At 39.9% G+C, this 24,045-nt stretch overlaps 2 protein-coding genes and 1 long non-coding RNA gene across 3 annotated transcripts; 2 read left to right on the top strand and 1 right to left on the bottom strand.

Annotated features, from left to right (window-relative positions):
* Positions 1–240: 240 nt before the first annotated feature.
* blmh (bleomycin hydrolase) lies at positions 241–9,383 on the top strand. The gene is made up of 12 exons (XM_049725216.1): positions 241–399; positions 1,366–1,563; positions 2,115–2,224; positions 2,360–2,501; positions 2,612–2,700; positions 2,786–2,878; positions 4,752–4,907; positions 4,978–5,136; positions 5,209–5,276; positions 6,105–6,222; positions 6,473–6,539; positions 8,454–9,383. Exons 1-12 carry the CDS (start codon positions 390–392, stop codon positions 8,600–8,602), a joined length of 1,359 nt encoding a protein of 452 aa, XP_049581173.1. The 5' UTR covers positions 241–389; the 3' UTR covers positions 8,603–9,383.
* A 2,916-nt stretch (positions 9,384–12,299) lies between these two features.
* Positions 12,300–15,277, bottom strand: LOC137840429 (uncharacterized). Its single transcript, XR_011087070.1, has 2 exons — positions 15,139–15,277; positions 12,300–14,192 (listed from the first exon to the last, which is right to left on the bottom strand). It is a non-coding gene; the product is annotated as an uncharacterized lncRNA (long non-coding RNA).
* Positions 13,695–20,611, top strand: slc6a4a (solute carrier family 6 member 4a). Its single transcript, XM_049725215.2, has 13 exons — positions 13,695–14,163; positions 15,119–15,253; positions 15,567–15,789; positions 16,016–16,154; positions 16,428–16,562; positions 16,652–16,755; positions 16,842–16,969; positions 17,038–17,150; positions 17,283–17,414; positions 17,703–17,802; positions 17,897–17,997; positions 18,540–18,707; positions 19,237–20,611. Exons 1-13 carry the CDS (start codon positions 13,695–13,697, stop codon positions 19,309–19,311), a joined length of 2,022 nt encoding a protein of 673 aa, XP_049581172.1. The 3' UTR covers positions 19,312–20,611.
* The last annotated feature ends 3,434 nt before the right edge of the window (positions 20,612–24,045 follow it).

The following is a 24,045-nucleotide window of genomic DNA, read 5'->3' as shown; positions in this document are numbered from 1 at the left end:
GGAAGCTTATTTGGTCATTCTTTCATTTTCTTGCAGTGAAAGAGGCATATGGAATTCATCCATATTGATAACAATATCAACAATATCTGATGTTTTGCAACGTAAATGTTTTAGGCTACTATGCTGAGAATGGTCATAAACTAGACTAGACAGAATTTTGTTAGAGAATGACTGTAATGAACGGCGTATCGGGATGGGGCGGTTACGATATCACAGAGCTCCACTTTAAACTCCGCCCATCTCTACTTCCAAGAATTGACACGGAAGAAAGAAACGAGCGCACCCTCCTTATTGACATTGACGGTGTCTGACGTCAACCAAGAACCGGTGATTTTTGTTTTATTTATATTCCATCACGAAAAACAACACTACTCAAGCTCTAAGAAAATATGGAACCTGGTAGGTTTGCTGATGCTTTATCACGTTTAAATGCCCATGTTGTTGTTTTTAAGCCTGGCAATGCATGTCAGCTTGATCATGACAATTGAGGAAGCTAATCGGCTAAGTTAGCATTCTCAAGCTAGCATGTCTACCAAGCGCGGTGGCTTTGTCTTTAAGTTCACAGCTTTGTATTTGAAAGATAAACATAGCATTAAAAACCAATCACGCTTTAAATAGACGCACTTGTTTAAAAAAAAAACGGTTGAAAGTAGCTCAGATTGTCACTAGTGGACTTGTGCATGTGCTAATGAAACTGTTAATGCATGTGAAAGGAACATAATTATTTCAGGTTTCGTCAATATGCACAACAGACGTGCCCAACCCTGATCTTGCGTGAGATTACACGTCAGTCATCTTTTGTTGTTGCTGACTTAACGACAGTAACCAAATCAAGACTTTTCATTAATTAGTCATGCCATGTAAGAACTTTGCGTCGTTTACGGAGCTTCAACTATGATCTGGCATTGCTTTTTTGTTTTTGTTTTTTTATTGCTGTACATGAGCCTAGTTTCAGCCTGCGCGGATGCTTGCCGAGATTTATGTTATTTTTTTTAAATTCATTTTATTTATATTATGCTTGTCCATATTAAAGTTCCCTTCCATGTTAAATTGCTTAATACAACGTGGATAGGACTGTATCAGAAAATTAGAATATTGTGATGAAGTTCTTTATTTTCTGTAATGCAATTAAAAAAAATCAAATGTAATTAATAAAAGGCTTGCAATATTTCAGTTGATTTGTAATGAATCCAGAATGTATGACGTTTTAGTTTTTTTAAATTGCATTACAGAAAATAAAAAACTATCACAATATTCTAATTTTCTGAGACAGTTCTGTATTTATGCAACCCATCCCCTTTTCATTGGCCAATTAGGTGTTTCCTCCTTTTTCATGGGCTTTGTCTTCCATTCTTGCTATTCCAGGTCTCAGTCAAGAGAAGATTGCCGGCTTTCTCAAGCGCCTGCAGGCAGAGCCCCGCTACTTGTTAGCCCAGAATGTGTCAACCTGCATCGACCCACTGGAAGTTTGCCTCCACCGGCAGACTGTCCAGGATACGGTACACATCTTTCAGCATGCTATCCCCACAGAGGGCAAGCCTGTCACTAACCAAAAAAGCTCAGGTAGTTATTCCATTCTATTTCTTATCTGTTTTTTTGTTTTATTCACTCGGATGGTTTGGGAAGTTGCGGCCATCCTTTCCAGGTCAAACCTGTGTTAAAGCTTTAATAATTTGGCATAAAATGTTTGTCGTAGCATTGCAACATTATTACCATGAGTGTGAGAGAAGAATCAACCACTATCATAAAACCTAATCTAGTTAAATTTTATACTCGCCCTTAACTTTGTTCACGCTTATCATATAATAATGTGGCGCAGAGGAATTGTGCTGTGTAACTGTGTAAAAAAAAAAATTGTAATAATGTTTACCGTTGTGATAATAACAAAGGTTGCATACTCACCCATAAACTAAATGCATTATGGACATTGCAATTTTCTTTAATGATTGATATCTGCATAATGTCGACTTAGTGGGCACCCTAAAAATGTGGATCCCACTTTTTATCAGTATGTCAACGTGATATCGCAGGAAGACCAATTTCCATTCTAGCATTGGACTTGTGTTTGAGTCATACCCAAACTAACATGTCTCTTTACTTATTTTCTTCATCAGGAAGATGTTGGATCTTTTCATGTCTCAATGTCATGCGTCTTCCCTTCATGAAGAAGTTTAACATAGAGGAATTTGAATTTAGCCAATCCTACCTCTTCTTCTGGGACAAGGTGAGATTTTGAGGTGCATGCATTTACCTTCTCTACACACTATGAGAGGATAATACACCACTGGGGTAAACTACCTTAAATTATTATATTATTACTAACTATTTTGGTGTTTTCTACTTTTTTTTCTCTCTGCAGATTGAGCGGTGTTATTTCTTCCTCCACGCCTTTGTGGAGACGGCACAGAAGAAGGAGCCAATGGATGGGCGCCTGCTCCAGTTCCTTCTCTCCAATCCAGCCAACGATGGAGGGCAGTGGGATATGTTGGTCAATCTCATTGGTTAGTTGTAGTCCGCATAGTTAAATCTAGAAATCTGTCAATCTGATCTTGCCTATAATTGTCACTGTACATATATGGATAAACATTGTATCATTTTGTCTTTTCTCCAGAAAAGTATGGTGTTATACCAAAGAAATGCTTCCCAGAGGCACATAGCTCAGAGGCCTCCCGCAGAATGAATGGCATTCTCAATCATAAGGTGTGCATGTATTCCATTTAAGACACACAACAATTGCTGGCATTGGAAGCACTGACTTTTGCTTATCTCCAATTGTGTCTTGCAGCTTCGAGAATACTGCTTCAAACTGAGGAGCATGGTAGACAGTGAAGCAACTGAATCGGAAATCTCCGACGCCATTCACACCATGATAGAGGAGGTATGTACGATATCGGTTTTGATAGCTGTATCCTTGTGTGCAACATTTGTTTTAGAATACAATTTAAGAAGGCTGAGTCGAGAGAATAGTTGCGGGAGTCTTTCAGATACAAAGTGAATGACAGAGAAATGACACTTCAGAAACATAATAGTAAGCATCATTAATCATGTCTATGGCAGAGGTTACACTGCACCTTTTGTTTCAGAGTATGAATAGAGCACTTTCATTTTATTGCTTGAGTGTCCCTGAGTCTTTTTCTTTCATGAAGCATATTGCATGAGTCCCACCACAGCAATGATTTTTGTTAACCAGAAGAGGGCGCTATTAAATAATAGTTTACTGAGAGTAATGTCTTTTAGGATCTACAAATAAGTCTTACAAATGCCTTCATTCAAGCAATAATTACACTGATCAATATTTTTTTATAGGTTTTTTTTTCAGAGATGCAGCAAATCTTTGTTTTGTTTTTTTCTCTAGCACATCAGGTTTTAAGAATAAAACAATAGTGCAGAAACAATACTACAATATGTAATATAATAATATTATGTAGTAATGTTTATGAATTAAGGCAGAAATTTTTGGATATGAAGAACATCAAATTCACATTGTGCAAGCTTTTTTAAGTCAAACGGAGCAGTCAAAATATCTCCAAAACTCAGTGTGATGGAAAAAAGTAAAACCGATTTGTAAATCAGCCTCCAATTGATTCATGAGATTCATCCTCTGTCTTCTTATCTACATAACAAACATTGGCATCTGATTGAGACACGTTCCCAAGACAGCGTCTTGTTTGTCGATGACTGTTTTGCTCCTGGCTTATTTGTTCAAAAACACGCACACTTCTTGAAACAGCAAACGTTGCAGACACGGTGTTGCGTGTCTGCTGAGGTAGGCCCGATGGTTGTCAGTGTTTGTTTGCCCACCTGGAAGTGGTTTGTTTTTGGGAAACTGGCTGCAATGGAGAATTTGCTCATGTTAAAAGAATGAGTTGGATAGTATGGGTGTCGTACAAGGACATTTGATGAGCATTAAAAAAAAGTTCCAATTTGTACTATGCATGTTTTGCCATTTGTAGTCGGTGCATTTTGCTTCACAGCTCCCTAGTTTTGGATTAATTGAGTGAATGTAATCTAAGACACCATTGTTTTTTTTTGTCTCAATATGCGGATGTTATTCAAGGATCGTTTGTTTGGTATGAAAACATTCTCCTACACACGTGTGTTGGAGGGGGCGGAGTCAATTGCATCAGTGGGCGCGCATGTTTTGCAGTATCAAAGTGACCTCGTCATTCCTACTATGGGAAGTATTGAGGTGACCCTTCTGACGGAGTGGTGGTGGCTGTCCATCATGTCTTCCTTACATTATTGGATCCTTTATGTTGTATTTCCAAGGTGCCATATTTTCTCTCTGCATAGCTTCTCATTGTTCAGTTCCTTCTTATCATTCAGGATACCAATTGTATGTATGCCGTCCTGGGGGAAGAGCAAAAAAACAGGACAGGAGAGGTGCAAAGCATGAGGGGAAATTCCTGAGAGCTTCAGCAGAGGTTAGAAGGGAAATCACAGGAAATCATTCTTTTGGACAGCAGGAAGATGCATATGAAGAAAGGTTGTGGGGTACAAAAAGGGAAATGAGAGAAATGGCTGTAGGGAGGGAAGTGGTGTGGAAAGAATAAGGAGCTGAACAGGGTGGGATTAGTAGCAGTGATGGTCGATGTGTATTGTGAGGCATTTGGAGGGTCACAACCCAGGTCAGTCAGCTTTTTGTTGCTTAAAGTATAAGTCAAGGGGTTTTGGAAACATCCCACTACTGAACTCGCCGGCGTGCGTCACACGATGCTAAACGATGGCCTTACTCTGTTTTTGCCATGAAGGTGTTCCGGGTGACGAGCGTTTGTCTCGGCAGCCCGCCTGAGACCATCTGCTGGGAGTACCGGGACAAGGATAAGAATTTCCATCGCGTGGGACCCCTCACCCCTCAAGAGTTTTACAGGGTGCACGTCAAACCTCTCTACAACATGCAGGACAAAGTATGTGGGACAATATTATGAGTAATCTTTGGTGCTGTTCACAAGTCTCTAAAATTACAACTTTTGTCAGATCTGCCTTGTGAATGACCCTCGACCCCACAACCCTTACGGGAAGCTGTACAGTGTGGAGTTCCTAGGCAACATGGTTGAAGGTCGCCAGACACTCTACAATAATCAGCCCATCCAGCTTCTCAAAAAGGCGGCTGCAGATTCCATAAAACAGGGAGAAGTAAGTTTTAATAAGCTATAAAATGTACATCCATTGTCTAATTTTAAACGTGTTGTTGTGTTTCTATTTTAGGCCGTGTGGTTCGGCTGTGACGTCGACAAACATTTCCACGGCAAGCTGGGCATTAACGACATGAACGTGTGAGTTTTCTGCTCATCCTGTTTCTATTTTTAGCGGTACATACTTTTTCCTGGATGTAGGTGCAGATGAGCTAAAAATACTGAAGCAAATCACTAAATTGTTTTTGATGTCAAGATCAACGGTCGTGTAAGATAATCCGATAGAAGCGTAAACCAGCCCAACTCAATTTGACAAAGTTGCATGGCTGTGGTATTTGTACTAGCTCACTGAAGCATGACAAGACCAGACCTCTTTTTTTCTTCCACGAGGCATCTGTCTTATCACAGCAGAATAATTCTCACGCCTGCCCTTCAGGTGCACCGCCATTTGTCTGAGTTACTGGCGCCATGCTAAAATCTAACCACCGACCGAGCCAGCTTTGCGCTACATTTCTGACGCAGATCAACTTTCATTCCTGTGGCAGTTCATAACAATTTGCATGAAGTGAAAAAAATAAAACCTCAGAATTTGTGTTCCATCCCTTTAGCGACAGCATGGACAGTCAGGCAGTCATATATTTGCCTATAAATAACACAGGATGGTTGCAAAGCACTACTTTTGTCCAAATAAAGCTCCTCATCTCACTTCAACATGGTTCCTTGGCAACACGATCCCACAAAAATAGCAGCAAAGCACTACTTTTATTTGTTGGGCCCAGGATAAAACAAATTATTTAACAAATTATGGAGGATAGGCTCCCCCCACAGAAATATGTAAATATTTATGAGTTTACTGTATTTACTTTTTTTCTTTGTTAATTATGATTACACAGGGAAATGGCACATTTAGACAAGTATTTTGTTTTGAGCATCTTGGAACATTTTTTTTTTTAATTTGCGTACCTGCAGCTTCAACCACGAGCTGGTGTTTGGAATTTCAGTCAAGAACCTCACTAAGGCAGAGCGGCTGCTATGCGGAGACTCTCTCATGACCCACGCCATGATCCTCACCGCTGTCACCGACAAGGTAGGCACACACAAACACATCGGTGAGGGTAAGGGTGTCTATTTTGGATGCGGTCCATCATGGATACAACTGGCGGTTGCCAAAAGGAGCTGTGTGATTGATTGCATCCAACTTTTCTCTTTGTGAATTGTCTTTAGTGATTTATGGTGCTGTCAGTCTCCCCTTTTAAGTGGCACCAGCTCTCAGAACTCTCACATATTCCCTGCTTTGCCCTCATCGTTTCATTGTCTTCTCTTTCTGATTCTCTCAGGATGGAAAAGAGGGTTATGAAAAGTGGAGAGTGGAGAATTCCTGGGGAGATGACCGTGGGAACAAAGGTAACCAAGTGTGTGAGGTTGTTGTTATTGTCGTTTTTAAAAATAAATATATATTTTTCTACACACACGAATTTCTAGTGCAGTATTGACTGCTGACTGCGTCAACCACAATTTAAGACTTCCCCACAAATGACAATAAAACAATAATAGGTTTCAAATGTAATTAACTTTGAACTAGTTTGCTAACCAAAATAAGTCACCTCACCACTAAATGCTTGATTGCATCTGGAATTATTTACATAAACACCCCAAAATGGGCAACAGATTTTTTTGGGCATTTAAACATTAGAGCCTAGTATTCAAGCAAATTTAGTTTCATATTTTGTTGCTGAAATTCATCATGTTTTTCCTAATAGACATTTACTGAGTGCACAAGGGCCTGGGGGCTAACTTTCAACACATTCCTGACTGCTTGTTATTGAGAAATTACAGAGACTGCACATGTTGTGTGACTTTTTTCATGTGCACCCTACAATTGTTTCTGACTGTAAATCCTTAATTAAAGCAAGCTTCATATTTAGTATTGACCAGGCTCCGTAACGAAAGGCAGCATGCAACTTGATCAGATGTCAATAAGCTTTTATTTAATGCGCTGCACATCCTTTCAGCCCTTATCTTCTTGCAAAGCCGTCATCGTAACTCGGCTCGGCATTCCACTGCAAATTTGTTCATGCATCATCAGGCAACACACACATACAGTACCCAGCGAGAGGGGGAGCGACTAGGATTGTTTTTAAATCCACAAACCAGAGGCTGTTTGTGTAAACATGAACATTCGTAAACACCAGCAGATGAGGAAAGACAAGTGCTTCAGCCTTTTTGGCAGCCATATTAATAAAGTGTTGACAGCAAATGTTTGAGAACCTAGGGGCCTACTCAAGTTTAAGAGGGAAACTGATGTAGAGATGTTTTGAGTATGAACATGAATGAAAAAGATGGATCAGGAATGGCGTCATTGTCCAGGTTGAATTCACAGAGGGGGATATAAAAAGCAAAGGCATGTACCGGTAGATGAGAGTTAATTTTGGAAGGGAGTCTCAGAGTAAATAGGAAGTTAAGGCTGTGGAGTATGTTTATGAGCTTGACATCTTCCCTGAAGCTTTTTAATAAAGCCTTAAGAGTCTCGAAGGAGAAGTTTAACTTTGTGTCCACCCCCCCGATATTAAAGCGCTCACATCTGCACTTGCTTATACGTTTGCATAGTTTGGAGCAAAGTTTGGCAATTGTTATGTTTTCATAATCATTTTCAATTTGATGGGATGTTGGCTCCAGATGGGCTCGAGTAATTTATATGAACCTGATACCTGATCCTTTCACCATCAAAAACCGAACATAGATCAAAATATGAATTATGTTCTCAGCATCTTCAGCAGCTTCTGCCCCACGGGAAAGTTGTCAGTGTGCTTACTCAGTTTATATATCTTACATTCATTCCTTGTACTCTGTGTTCCTTGAAACGATTCTAGTTGTGATGTAAGCAAGATGGCTGCCACAGCCTTTCCTCAGCTGTGAGAGTCGACGGTCATCCTTTCCCTCAAAACAAATAATGACAGCCAGCATTATGCCACCCAACACGCGTGTTCCCATCCGTCTACATCAGTGGCAGTCGAGGCAACGTGCCAACTATGATTTGCGTACTTGGACGCACACTCGGACAAAATACACACACACACACATACCGCCGTGATATATTGTTTAGGCCCTTGTCGTCTGATGTCCACTGTGTGTGGGATTCTCAGCTCTGAGGATGACAGGAAAGTTCAAACGAGATAACAAATACGGTCCGTTTGCTCAGACCAAAACATCTTCAGGCTCTCACATCTTGATGTTGGGATTCCTAAACTTGTAAAATCGGTAGAGGGCCAAGTGATAATCCAACAGGTACTTGATGTTGTCTTTTCTGTGTCCCTGCAGGTTACCTCATCATGACCGATGATTGGTTCTCAGAGTATGTGTACGAGGTGGTAGTAGACAAAAAATTCCTCTCTCCTGATGTCCTGGAGGTCATGAATCAAGAACCTGTTATACTTGCTGCCTGGGACCCAATGGGTTCTCTGGCCTAAGTGTGGACAGTGGACGGCCATGTTTTTAACCTCAACCTTTCTTTTTTAAACCTCTTGATCCTTTACTCTTACCTCTAATCAATTGTCCATGAAAAGTCTACACACCCCTGTTAAATTGCCATGTTTTTAGTTTACAGAAAAAGACTAAGATAATTCTTGTCCCAAAAAAATTCTGCCATTATTTTTATCTTTTTGAGGGGAAAGTAAAAATTACAACAGCGACAAGGTTGCACAACTGTGCACACCCTTTTCCACTATCCCCAATATGCTACATGTTGGTAGCAACATCATGCTGAGGTGATGCGTTTCTTTAGCAAGAATAAAGAAGTGGGCTGGAGCCTATCCCAGCTGTTTTTGGGCGATAGGTGGGTTACACCCTGAACTGGTCGCCAGCCAATCGCAGGGCACAGAGAGACAAACAAACATTCACACAAATTTCAATGAATAGCTATGCAACACTGAACTTGGTAATGTCATCCACTGTCTTTTTTTTAACCAATAATAAGCCAAATTTTATACATTTTAAATTCTTTTTAACCATTCTCTTCATTGATATGAATGAACAATGAAAGCTGTCACTAGAAAAATGTCTGGAAAGGCTGTCTAGAGCCTAAAAAAAATTATGGGTGAAAAGGTTTTGAAAATGATTTATCTTGTAGATCACAAAAAATGGGATTCAAACTGGGCTGTGTAAACTTTTTAAATCGTCTATATATTCCACATGTTTCTTTAAAAACATGCCACTGTTCTAGACAAGAATAAATCTCAATTTTTAACACTACTTGTGTCACGTCAAATTAATAAGGCCTCATCTGAAGTGTCAAAATATCATCAAAGACTTCACTAAATTCAGTCAGGCGTGATATATACAGAATTATATTTAAGCCTCCTCCACAATTTGCTTAATCTTTCTTCACAGCTGCACTGTGCCAATAACCGCAAGGCCAAAATAACTCAACAAATAAATCCATGCATTTTGTTTACATTAGTTATATTATGCATTCCCAAATGTCTGCCAAAACGCCAAAAGCAGGAAACAAATTTCGCTCCGAACACATGGCATGCGCTATATACAGTGAAAGAACAGTGCATGACCTCTGAACTCCCACTCACCTTCTCATTAGACTGGCAAATACATTATTATAAAGAAATGATAAATAAACAAATGAAGTGCTGGGAAGTAAAAGTACAAATACTTTTCTATGTTACTTAAGTAGATTTTTAGGTAGCTGTACAGTACTTGATTATTCTTTCTCTTAATATATAATATAATTATATCTTCTTGTCTTTTATAATCTTAGAAAAAAATAATAATGGGTCTGTGCTTGTTATGTTGGAACATATTCAGAGGAGTGTAACATAGTTGGTTGGGATCCTGCTGTGGTCCAGACCAGAGAAAGGAATTTTGTATTTGGTGCTAGATCAGCCCTCTTCGGGGCGCTGTTTTGTGTTAGGCCCATCACTCTGACATTTCACTCTCCTGCATATTCCCTTGTTCAATACAACAGAGTTTGAATTATTTCAGAGGGGCGTAATAAAAAGGATTTAAGTGAGAATTGGAGAGATAAAAGTCCAATGTCGAACAGTACACATGAGTAATTCTTCACATTTCATTTGTTCCCTTTCCTCTCCTGTTGTGTGTGTGTGTGTGAGTGAGTGTGTGTAATGAGGATTAACCTAGTGCCTCAGCTGATGCTGACTGGAATGACATTCAACACATTTGCAAAAGCTGGATTTGAAAGAGAAGGAGAAACCGGTAAGTAGACACACTTTCATTTAATTTCAACATCTAGGCAGCCTCGACTTTACACACTTCTGTAGACACGCCACGAACTTTTCAACCCGGCCGACTATCCTGATTATACTCCTGTACTTGGCGTGGTGCCTTTTGGCCCAAGTCTCTTGCAGGGTGTCTGTAAATGGGTTAGTTAGTTAGGCCAGGAGACAGACAACCTGTGACTTGCTTGTAATGACCTGTAAGCTCTTGCTGGCCAGCAAACACTTTAGAATGTGCGCAATGACGTGCGATGGGGTTCAGACTGGACATGTGATGACCACTTGGTTTACATCCTACTCAACATACCAAGGTAAGATTTAAGGTAAGGTTTTTTACTACGACTTTCATCCATGCAGATTATGCTATCACAATGTATCTATAATTTTCATTTATTTTCAGCTCCCATGTGCTTTTTAATGTCCTGAATGTTTGTTTTAATAAGTATGTTTTGACTGATTCGTTCCACTATTTTTCTTTTCTTTTTTTTTTTTTTTGTCGAAACTGTATCCAGTTTCTAATCGGGTCATGCCTTGGCCACAGATATATCAGACTCCCCCATGTTACTCCCTCTGAACTTTTTCCTTTGGGCGTTGTACTCTTCACCTAAGCAGCCTTTGTGTTCTCTGTCAGCATACTTGCAAAAAGATTACATAGAGAAGAAAATAAAAGTTAAGTATGCAGGAAAACCGCTGAGAGTTGCCAGACTCTGATAAGCGTAGCGTTTGTACATGCCAATGGCAGACTAAAGGGTGTTGTTCTGCATTACTTTTTTCCCTCAGATTGGAAATCATTCGCTTCAAACCCGTGGAATGAAAAACATGCAGTTAAAACTGTCTTAATTTAGGGAGGGGGCGGGGCTTAGCTTCTTACGCATGCTCTTATGATGAAACATATGTTGAGGGGGAAAGCGTGGGCACTGCAATTTGTGTTTCTGTGGAAATGCGCAAGACACCTAAAATGAATTATGTGCATTTTTATCAGAATACACTTGTATGCCAAGGTTAGTTGGAAAAGAAAAGTTCATTTACCAGAATGGGAGACAAAACATGAACCGTAAGTTCCTGGAAAGTGTAGAAATTGCCAACTAATGTAAAGTTTCAACATTGTAGCACACATTTCCATCAGGCATCTTATTTCAAGGCAGAGTTCATGGAGTTCATTCATACTGAACCTGCTTCAATGTTAATATTTGCCACCAGCACCAACTTTGCTATTCAAATAACAGATTCCTCAGTTTAATTTAGGATTAAATAAAAATAAAAAAATGCTTGAAACAAAAAATAGCGTCGACCGACCAATGGATTTTTTTAAAAGCCTTAAAATATTTTTTTCTAAATAATTGTATTTTTATTGCACAAGTATACTAAAAATTGTAGAAATAATTCATCTCACTCCTACCATGACCATGTCAGTCCCCAGACCTCAACCCAATTGAAAAACCTGTTAAATGAGCTAAACAGAAGACTGCAAAAATTCGTATCTTCTTTGTAGTGGCGGGTGAACAAATAAAATAAAATGTGCATTTAAGGGAAAAAAATAAGATAAGGGAATCAACCACCTGTTAGTGTTTGTCTATCTATACTAATAACAGGGTGAGTCAAATTGATCCACAATCCACTTCTTATTGTATCATCACTCGATTCTTCATGAGAATAGCTCCCAGCATGCCCAACCTTTAGCCAGTATCAATTGTTCATGCGCATGCATCATCGCTGCTGCATGGCTGTGCGTCTCTCTGCATGTGTGTCCGTGTGTATGTGTGTGCGCGAGTTAGTGAGGGAGTGGGAGGAACAGAGGAGTAACGAGAGAGGTTCGAGAGCTCAATGGCCAGTTAAATATGGCTGTCCCCGTGTACTAGTCTACGCTGTTTTCCCCTTGGCAAGGATTTTCCCAATTGTTTTTATTTGCTGCTGCTGCTGCTGCTGCTGCTGACTTTTATCAAACTCACTCAACAGGTAATGTTGATGTGCTTTGGATAGAAAACTTTCACCTCTACAGGAATTTATTTCATTAATATTTAACTTTTGAAGTCACATTGTTGGTTTGACTTATTTTAGAGGTTTAGATTGACAAAAATCTTTGTACATATAGTTAGACTTTATTTTATTATGCATTTGGGAACTTAATAAGTGGATAGATAGGGGAAAGAATATTCCTGTTTTCTTGAAATGTTTTATTTTGGTCAAACGTTTTTGTGTATTTAGCTGAAATTAGGTCATTGTCGAGATAATGGTTTTCAACTGCTTTCACATGAGGATGACCGTTCAGAGTCACAAAAATGTTGCAAAATGAGTTTGACTCATTGAAATAAGTTCGCTTTAAATAACTCAGTTGGATATATCACTCAGTATGAATATTCTTATGTAAAAATTAAAATTGATTATCATATTTAGGTTGAACTATTACATTGTAAACTCGATTTCGATTTCAGCAACAAATAATTTTGTCATTAGTTACACATTTACAATAATCCACATTAATCTGAGTTCACTTAAATGGAATAATACTTTTTAAAAATTATTATTTGAAATATATTGCGAGGGAATCTATCAGTTTTGTCATTGCTGCTTTGAGTTTAAATTTGCGTTTATTCCCTCCTGGGCTTGCCTTTTTCGTTATTTTCTGTTTGTTGTTCTCACGCAGAGCAAATATAATTGTTGAACAAATTATTGTGATTCAACATGATGACTTATTTGTCTTAGTTACTTTTTAGACTAACTCACCATCGATTAGCGAGGTTATAAAACCATGCGTGGATGTTTCAGGCAGTTATTCTTGTTCTCTCCTGACTCTTTCTTTTAGTCAGATAAAAATGAAAAGTTATGCAACTCTGATTCATTCCACATGAAATTGGATACATAAGGAAATTAAGTGAATCAATGTGGCTTTTCTCCATTGCTCGCCGTACTTCATGTATCTTGTATTTTATCTAGATTACGGCTCTTTTTAAAAATCCAAAACTAATGTATGAAAGTTCAAAGTTGAACCTAGAGTGCACTGGTGTTTCAATCATTCATTTTTATTGATGTTCTCGCGTCAATAGTTGATGTTTTTCTTTTCCCTGCTTTTCATCCTTTACGCCTTTTATCCTTTATGCTTTTATCCCCTTGATAACAGTTGATGGAGAAGAGCCAAACTTCTCTTGTCTGCAATCGCTCTTTCTTGGTGACAAACCCATCATAGTCTGCAGTCCCTTCTGTTCACCATATTGGTTCCCCTAATGGGCACCATATCGGGCACCAAGACCATCTTGCGTTCACCGACCCCTTCCCAGCCATAACTACCTCACCAAAACACAACTACCAGCGTGACCCAATGGAGACAAAAGATCTGATGATGACCAGCATGTTGACAAAGGACGAGCGGGAGAGCGAGGCCGAGCGAGGAAAGGAGAGCCAGGAGGTGAAGGCAGAAGAGGAGGGCACGCAGGATGAAAACTGTCGACTGATGCTGGCCGACGGTCTTGCGGAGAAAGGACCCAAGAGTCCGACTCCTGGTCAGCAGGTGTCCAACGGCTTCACTACGTCCACCCCTCAGAGCGCCAAAGAGGGAGCGGGCCTTTCCGCAGCTTACTCCGCAGGTTCGACCTCAGGGCCCGCAGGCGGCTCCGGATCCGCCGCCCCGCTGGGAGGTCTCAGGACTCTGGTGGTCCAACAAACCAGCTTGGACCGGCCGAGGGAAACTTGGAGCAAGAAGATGGACTTCTTGCTCTCTGTGATTGGCTACGCGGTGGACCTGGGAAATGTGTGGCGTTTCCCGTACATCTGCTACCAAAATGGAGGAGGTGAGGCCTTGGATGAGTGGGAATGGTGTCTGTATGAAGAAAGGGTCAAAATCTGATATATATATATATTTTTTTTATATATATTCATGCAAAAATCTAAGATTAATATTAGATAATCAGCAATAAACAACAATGTCTTCATTGTGGACTCCTAAAAGTACTCTTGTCAAATAGAACAATTGTCAACATTGCTAACAACTCTTTTTGTGATTTTGTAATAATTAATACACTTGTAAATGGCACTTAATAATCTAAAATAGATCTATCGATAAATTTCAAAGGGAAAAAAAAAGAGGGAAAAATAGCAAAACACTATGGATTAAAATGCCAAATATGTTATTTCCAGGCGTTCATGAATTAAAAAATATTTCAGTTGTTGAATGTTATGCTTGATTAACTCGGCTTAAATTGTTGAAATGGAATTTATTTTTAAGTTCCTCATTGTTGGTCGTGAGCCCACATTAAAGCGCAATCCATAACGCTGGATGATCTCTGAAACAAATAGGTTGAATAAATGTTTTAAGAACTATATTTACACAATCCAGATAGTAAAATTAAGCAATAACGCCTGTGTGTGTCAAAAGACAACACAGCCTCCCTTCCCACTTTTATTGAATCTGCCATAATAAATCCTATGCAATTTCCTGTGTTGCTTCCAAGTGTGTGTATGTGTGAGATGGGCTCAAGGAGACACTTGATAGAGGCGACCATATTAATTGTGAGGGGTTTTGTTTTATTGGAATGGCCTCGGTCCCCTTCTGGCTTAATAACCTCTTGCTCGGGCAGGCGCTCAATCAACTCTTATCTTTGACAAAAAGAAAACATGCGTACACACAAATGATGATCAGATAGGAGGCAAAAGGGAGATATGAGAAAAAAAAAATCTTTTCATCTATATGTATTTTGGATGAGATTGCAATTTTTTTAACCCCTGTCTTCCGTGTCCTCACCTCAGGTGCCTTTTTACTTCCCTACCTGTTGATGGCGGTGTTTGGAGGTGTGCCGCTCTTCTACATGGAGCTGGCTCTCGGCCAGTTTCACCGCAATGGCTGCATCTCCATCTGGAAACATATCTGCCCCATCTTCAAAGGTAGCAAAATCAGTTGAGCAATTGCTTGAATTTGGGAGGGGGCAGTTTCAGTTAACCTGCCAAGTCCGGCAGCTCTGACTCCCCTCTTGAACATTTACAGAGATGTTCTGACTGTGTTATGGAAATTGTCACATTTCCATGGCAAATGCCAGGTGTTTGGAAATTGGTTTCTATGTAAATTGCTGAGGCTGGGAAATGTCAGCCACTCAAGCATGGGTTTGAAAACAGAATAAGTATAATCCTTTGGAAATGGCGGCGTATTGCATATGTGTAAGCCAGAACTTGAGTGTTCTCATCTGGTTCCTTCGCCCAGGTATCGGCTTTGCTATCTGCGTCATAGCCCTCTACATTGCCTTCTATTACAACACCATCATGGCGTGGGCCTTGTACTACCTGTTGTCGTCGTTCCAGTCCACCCTTCCCTGGACCACCTGCTCCAATAGCTGGAACACGGGCAACTGTCACAGCTACATGTCCACCGACAGTAATATTTCGTGGTCCAACTTGTCCACCTCCCCCGCCGAGGAGTTCTATACGTAAGTGCATGTAAGTGGGATGTGGAGGCGTAAAGAGGGGAGGATGATTCTGTATTGTAAAATTTTAAAATGTGTTACTGTGTAGTCAGATTTTCCTTCGAGATATTTTATCCATTATATATTCAATGCACTGTGCCTGAATCACATTTCATTTCTTTTGTGAGCATCTTATTGGGGTTTTTTTTCTCCTCACCTTTCCTCCCCACCCTTGGCTTTTTTTCTCCAGTCGACACGTTTTGCAGGTGCACCTCTCTTCCGGTCTGCACCAGCTCGGTTCGGTCAGCTGGCAGTTAGCCCTTTGTTTGCTCTTCATCTTCACCATCGTCTATTTCAGCATCTGGAAGGGAGTCAAAACATCTGGGAAGGTAACTTGACCTTTTTACCAATTTGGCTAATTGGGTGGAGGGTGTCACTTAGGATGAATGGATGGTATGAAGAGAATCATTCATCATTGCTGTTGGACAAGTTGGTTAGAGAAAAATCTTCTGCGGTTCACCAATGAGACCACAAACCAGACCTGAAAATCTTTTTTTAGCACTTGATTCAATTTCACTGAATGAAAACAGCAATGTGATGACATCACAGTCATCGACGTACACGTAAACATGGAAACAAGAAGTTGCTTTATTTTGTTTTAGGTGGTCTGGGTGACAGCAACTTTTCCTTATGTGGTGCTCCTGGTGCTCCTCGTCCGTGGGGCCACTCTACCCGGGGCCTGGAGGGGTGTGGTGTTTTATCTCAAACCTGATTGGGAGAAACTGCTCAGCACTACCGTAAGCAAAATATTGTGGTGGTTAGGGTATTGCATAAAATCCTTTGATTGAAATTTTTTGTTTCTACCACCTACAACATTTGGTTCAAGGTATGGATCGATGCTGCAGCTCAGATCTTCTTCTCACTGGGTCCGGGCTTTGGGGTCCTCCTTGCTTATGCCAGCTACAACCCGTTTCACAACAACTGCTACAAGTGAGTTGACAAGCCAAAATTCAGAATAACATTTTACAGATTTGACTCACAAGTCACGCCACGCATTGCTTCTGCTCCCATTTCAGGGATGCTTTGATCACCAGCTCGGTGAACTGCCTAACCAGCTTTCTGTCTGGCTTTGTGATTTTTACTGTGCTGGGCTACATGGCTGAGATGAGGCAGCAGGATGTTGATGCTGTTGCTAAGGATGCTGGTAATAAACTACGCTAACAATTTTTCCCTAAATTACACTCAGCCATTGTGTCTTTCTTTTTTCTCTAGGACCCAGTCTGCTTTTTATTATTTATGCCGAAGCCATTGCGAACATGCCAGCTGCAACCTTCTTTGCCATAATCTTCTTCCTCATGATCATTATGTTGGGTCTGGATAGCACAGTAAGTTATTGACTCAGTGTTCTGTGTCATGAATTTATCAGTCAGCTATTGCTCCCCTCTAAATGGAAATTTAATTGTAATATCATGGACATATGCGGTCAGTTCATTTATCCGCTTGTTCCCCTTTTCCAGTTTGCCGGTTTGGAGGGTGTGGTCACCGCCATGCTTGACGAGTTCCCCAATGTCCTGGTTAAGAGACGAGAGCGTTTTGTCTTTGGTCTCGTTTGCGTCTGCTACCTCGGGGCGCTCTCCACCCTCACATATGTAAGTCGACAGGTTTGACAATTTCAGAACTATTTTTATCACTTCTAAGTATCTACTCTCAATATGTGTGTGTTGCTGCTTCATTTAGCTAATGTCATTAGCTGTAGTTTACAATTACATGATGGAAATCAGATTAAAGTAGTAATTCCTTTATCTCCAGCCCGCAATTAAGGTAAGGGGGTAATTAACGGCTAGGCTCTACACATGCAACATGGTAACACAATCATGCCTGGGTAAGGCCTGTGATAAGAAATGGGAATTTTCTGACACTCTTGGTTTTTGAATCAGGGAGGAGCTTTTGTGGTGAAGTTGTTTGAGGAGTATGCCACGGGACCCGCCGTTATCACTGTGGTGCTGCTTGAAGTCGTCGCAGTTTCCTGGTTCTATGGTTAGTTTGGACCTTATTGGATCAAGAAAATTAAGAAATAGAATTTGAATAGCATTTCATTTTAAATGTTAATGAGAATATGTGTGTATTTCAGGCACCACCCGATTCTGCAACGACATCCAGCTCATGCTTGGGTTCTACCCGGGATGCTTTTGGAGGATCTGCTGGGTCGCCATCTGCCCCATCTTTCTTCTGGTGAGACATTTACATATCATCCGTCGCTCATTTATATTTCTTTCCTCCAGTTCTTCCTTCCTCTATGCTTTACTTGCTGAGATCAGTCCATAGTGGTTCACCTCAAGACTTGGCATGTTCGATACCACTTTTACCTGATACCGATACCAAGTACTGATACATGTAGGACTTTTGATCTATCCAAAAACAATGACATTTCAAAGAAAGATATATATATCTCAAAACAGCAATTTTGTTAAAATTGCTTAAAATTAATAGTCATTTTCAATCCTAATTTCTAATTCCTGATCATAAAATGGCCACAAGGGAGTGGCCGAAACTGGCCACCTTCATGAATACAGATGGCACCAATACCGGTATCTGGTTTCTGTACTCACCTATCCCTACTCAGATCTGCTAAAATAGCTCTCCCCAGATACTTTCAGAATATCTCCTGTATTCACATTATTTTTCATCTCCACACTGCAAAAAATTCCCATCACATATCTGTGTATATAGATTTTTGTTCACACATACAAATGCATTCCTGTTTCTATTAACAGTTCATTATCATCAGCTTCTTGGCCTTCCCGCCTGAGGTCAAGTTGTTCGACTACCAATATCCACCTTGGACCACGGCCCTTGGCTACAGTATTGGGGTGTCCTCATTAATCTGTGTGCCTGCTTACATGGTCTACCACTTAATCAATGCCAAGGGCACATTCAAACAGGTATGCTCATTTAGAATCAATGAATAAACCGATTCCCCGCCTTCCTCTGTACATGACTGCAAGTTAGCATAAAAGGAAAAAGCATAGGCTAGAGATTAGCTACGGGGGAAACAAGTGCTTTCATTCAGTCCCATTGAATGCTCGCTCACACCTGCTGTAGTGTAATGATGACAACAACAAAACTTTCCTCTCAACATCATTATTGTAACATTGTGATAAGATGTAGTAAGGCCATATTGTCCAGTATTGACACAACTGCTGAGCTGTCAGCATGCCGCAGTGTAAACATACATGACAAACACGTGTAGGCAAGGTCAGAGTTTGTGTACTAGAAGGGTTATCGCGGACTAATACACTTTTTAATTTCTTAATTCAAATAAAAATTGAGAACTGGTTGATGTCACACTACTTACTGTATAACGTGTAGGGCTGGGAATAGTGATGACATCAGAGCAATCTGATTACATATCAGGCGAGTGATGTATATGTTTGGCAATGACATTTTTTTTCTTCATCATCATCTCTGCAGCGTTTATCAAAGAGCATCACTCCAGAGCCCAGCAATGAGCAACACAGAGGCTTCATTGTCACCAATGCAGTCTGATCCGACCCTCCAGTTCTAATTCAAGCTACTTAGAGGGCCCTCTTCTGGATCCCTTGCAACATTACAAAACTTGGAGGCCACCTTACACCATATTTGCCTCTTTTTTTCTGACATCTCTTGCACCCTATGTCTTTGTGAAGCTGAAATCTGGCCGTGTTGTTGGATGTCGTGTAGGTAAAGACAGATTACTTCAATCTTCTTTTTGAATTCAGGTTGGCTCAGTTTGTGAGCACGGTGTCTTTCCATTTCTCTAATGCGCATCACTGCCTGTTTCATCAGGTAAAACCTATTTTGTATTGTAATTATTTTAATTCCTCTAAGTTGTATAACTTGTGTTTAAATTGCACTTTAGTAGCAATCATTTCAATTCGACGCTGCCCACATGATTACTTTTGTATCATTTAAGATACAGTACTGGTAAGTTATGCAGTATAATATGTAGCAAAATTCAGGTATTCTCTCTCTCTTACATCATTGAAGCCAAATATATATTTGTTCTGCTCTAATTTCATGACAGTATTGTTGTTCCATCTATGTTGGACCATAAGGACAGTTGCTAAGAGTTCTCAACACTGTGAAGCAGTGTGTGCTGCGTGTGCGTGCGTTGGTATGTGTGTGATGGACAGAAAGACTGTTACAATGGCCCCAAGAGAAATTTACCTTCCATAAGTGCAAACTAAAATGTGCATTCTATCAAGTGTCCGCCTTCTGTCACTATTTTCTTCATGCTTACTCAATCACCTTCTGAGCTTGTAGTAATGTTGCAGAGCCGTCAGTAATAGAAACCAAATATGGACTTTATACCATCAACAAGTTCAACATCTAAAAATCTCCTTCCTTACAACCCAAAAGAGAGCAATGGAGAGAAATCTAGACTCAAATATGGTAAGTACTGTACAACCACGTGTATTTCCTTGTCAGTGGTGTAATCTATCCTGTGAATACATGAATGTGTGTGTTTAGTTTGTTAGTTGGTTTGGATTTGAGTGTGTATGTACTGCTGCGTAGGTAGGGATGGTCAGCCTTATGTGTGCATGCCGTGATGTGCGCGTATAATGTACTCGAGGTGTGCGGCGTGTGTGTGTTGAGAACGAGAGAGAGCGAGAACATGTGTATATACGATATTGGTCTCTTGTTGTTGTCAACTGCCAAATTATCTAATGAAGGGTGTAACTCTCTCTAGTTCCTCTCAAGCTTATAGATCTATGTACTATGTCTACAAAAGACCCTACCTGTATAGAATTAAGCTATAGAAATATATGAGAAACATCAAATAATAAAGATATATGGAGAGAAACAATAGTGCCTTGTGTCATTTTTATTTTTTTTAATGAGCACTTGCGTGATAAAGTGGAATTCAATAAAAGCACTGGTGATCACGCGTTCTACAAGTTAATGGTCACTTTTGCTGGATTCTGTCAGAGCTATATGTTAAGCCATTTTTTTTTCGTTTTCAGGGAAGAATCGTACAGCAATCCATAGAGCCATATATATGCATTTGAGTGACCAAAGTATGAGCTCACTATGATGCAAAGCAGCTCTACACCACTGAAAATGAGAACCACAACATATTGTTGAACAGGCATGTAAGCAAATATTTGAAAAATATGTAAATAATCTACTTGGCAAGTCCAGTCGAAATCTGAAACATACATTCAGTATATGGTCGATAACATTCAAAATTCTGACCAACTATTATCACCAACCATGTGCTTGTGTACTTGGAAGCTCTTAAATATTCTCAATTTTTAAGTATAAGATAATGTCACCGGATATATTTCATAATACAATGAAATACTCTTTTCATGGTTCTTAGTTTTGATTAACCTTGTCAAAAAAGAAATTATTTGACAATATGTTGATAATGGGTGCTGCTGGCAAAATATTATACCATCAGACGTTTTTGTTAGTTTAGCTAGAGTAAAAAAAAAGTTTGGAGTGGAATCCAATGCAGTTAGTTCTACAGCACTGAATATTACTACACAAATTATTATTATTATTATTATTATTATTATTATTATTATTATTATTATTATTATTATTATTATCATTATTATTATTATCCATCTATCCATTTTCTGTACCGCTTGTCCCCATTATTATTATTATTATTATTATCATTATTATTACTTTGACTATTTATAGTAGTCATTGGCTACTGCATATTAAAACTTAAATATGAGGAAAGGGCTCATATTAAACTGGAGAAGAATTTTCATGCAATGTAGGAACTACAGTATTTTGCTTCAAGGCATCAATAGTCACACAAAGTAAAGGCTATTCGGTAAATTTCCTTGTGATTGCTAAATAATCCTCCAAACTGAATAATAGAACAAAAGTGCATAAGTATGTTGAATTTGGGTGTTGCTGTGCACATCCAAATTTTGCACAGTTGTGACTTTTTTTGTACTGACTTCACTCTTTCATTGTGTGCACATATAAATGCACAGGCTTGTGTGTGCTCCTGCCATATGTGTGGCCTTTATTGTGGCAATTTCCTCTGAGCTCCCTTCCACTGACTGACGGACACATCCTGTGTTCTCGGGCCCGGCTAATCGCTGCAGATCTATATTAAACAGTGGAGCGGAGCCAGCGTATCCCTCCTCCTCAGCTTTAGCTGTCATCTCAGCATCTCCCTAGCAGCCTGCCTCACTATCAGGTGTCCATCAAGACCACCGGTTCATTTCATCTTCCCGTATCATCGTCCATTTCTTCCTTAATACTAGGGGAACGTATGCTCACCTCTCAAGGTCTGCCATTTTGACTGGTTGGCTTTGGCCTTCTGCAGTAAGACAACCCGAGTGGCTGGCTTTGACAGACTTTTTCCACAGAGCAGGCTTGGGCATATCTTTTAACTCATTCAGACCGCTCAGTTCCAATCTGAAAGGTGACTTTTTAGGGTGGAGCTACAAAATCTTGGCATTTACCTCTCTAACTTGCTCCGTCTGTCCTCTCGGGCGCTCTCCATTTCTTTCCACAACCGAGGCACTCTGCTGATGCTCTGATACCGTCGCTGTCTCTGAAGAACAGGAAATGAAAATCTTTTTTCCCCACCTCCAATCAGTTGCTCCAGTCCTTTATCATACAGAAACACTGAATCCCCGCAGCGGTGGTCTTTCACTTCTCTAATGAACTCATTTTGCAAGAAGGGAGAATACCATCTTATCTTTTCACAGGAGGCTTTCTGCAACACATACACACATACACGCACGCACACACACACACGCACACACACCTGGCTTCTTCATTGTTCTTAAAATACATACAAACAGAAGCAATGGCTCAATGTTTCATCCTCATTAGAGGGGAAAAGGTAAAAAAAAAAAAACATATACGTATAAACCATATCTTCAATAGTGTTTCAATATAGACAGCACAGTGCAGAAAGGTGTTTTGAATTTGAAATACAAGAAGAAACATCAACAGTACCACACACAAAAAAATGTCTTGCTTGTTGGACAACAAATTCTATTTTCAATTTTCCCCTTAAAATGTCATGCAAATTGATTAGATCCATTCCAGGATCAAACTGTCACCATCATAAAAGCTGTATTGATCCAACAAACATGATTAAGTGAAACTACTAAAAGTTAAAAAGAAATTAGCCACAACTGATGGTATTTAGCCGATAAATGTAAGTTAGTGTATCTTATGCGTAGGAGAGCAAAGAATGCCTTGGTGTCCTAATTGCTCATAACCGCTAATAGACACACTCAAGGCGATGTTTCCCAATGTTAAATGAGCTAATTAAGGCACAGCATGCATGCCACCAAACAATAATGTCACAAAAAATATTAATAGTTACACAATAAACTCATATCAATTAACTCACAAACTGAGGCACTCAGTGTGAAACTTTTAATTGGAGCCCAAGATGACATTAATTCAAATATTTAGCAAATCAAAAATCAGACCTCACCACCAGTAATATACATTTCAAATCACCTTTAGACAAGCAATGATTAGAATGCGGGCTTGCGTCTCCCCCTGTTGGTACAAAAAAAAATGCTGTTGTATTCCAAGCAACCTGTTTTGACCAGTACTAACCACTGGGGAGGACTGAAGCTCCATGGAGAGACAACATCTGAGCTCAGGGTGTGACTCTGACAACACTGCTTTCATTTTGTTGTCTAATACCCTAAATCTGGTGTAATCTCAAATGCAGAGCGGATCTTTAATTGGAAGAGGATTGTCTTTCGTCTATCGCTTCTGTGGTGACGCTACAAAATCCCAAAGTAGAATTAACCTCTGCTCTAATCTTAGTCTTGCTTTTTATTCCAACTGTGGCTTCTACCGTGCAACCCCCACCTCAGTCCATCGTCACTTTCATTTAAACGCTCATTTGTCTTCAGAGTCGTAATGTGGCTCTCGCATGGTTTGCATACTGAGTGATCCGGCATGAAGAAGGCCAAAGATGGCCTCTATGCTTGAGCACTCACATTCATTATAAAGGTGCATGCGGAAAGGGGGAATATCCTCAATCATTCTGACATTCCTCTTTTCACAAGCACATCCATATCGATCTCTCATTTCTAATTAAAGCATCAATTTCCGTTTAATTCATCCGCATTGGAGTCCATGTGACCATATGTTTTAAGATGTCCCATAGCTGCAGTTTTGTTTTTATCATTATTGCAGGATAGATATAAAGGAAGTGGGGGAAGGGTGTGGCGTTGAGAGGAAGCAGTTAGGGGTCAGGGTGAGGAGGCGCTGGCAATGACCCAGATAATGCAT

The sequence above is a fragment of the Syngnathus scovelli genome, chromosome 7 (genome assembly GCF_024217435.2).
Source record: "Syngnathus scovelli strain Florida chromosome 7, RoL_Ssco_1.2, whole genome shotgun sequence".
NCBI lineage: Eukaryota > Metazoa > Chordata > Actinopteri > Syngnathiformes > Syngnathidae > Syngnathus > Syngnathus scovelli.
This window is presented reverse-complemented; position numbering and strand designations above follow the sequence as displayed.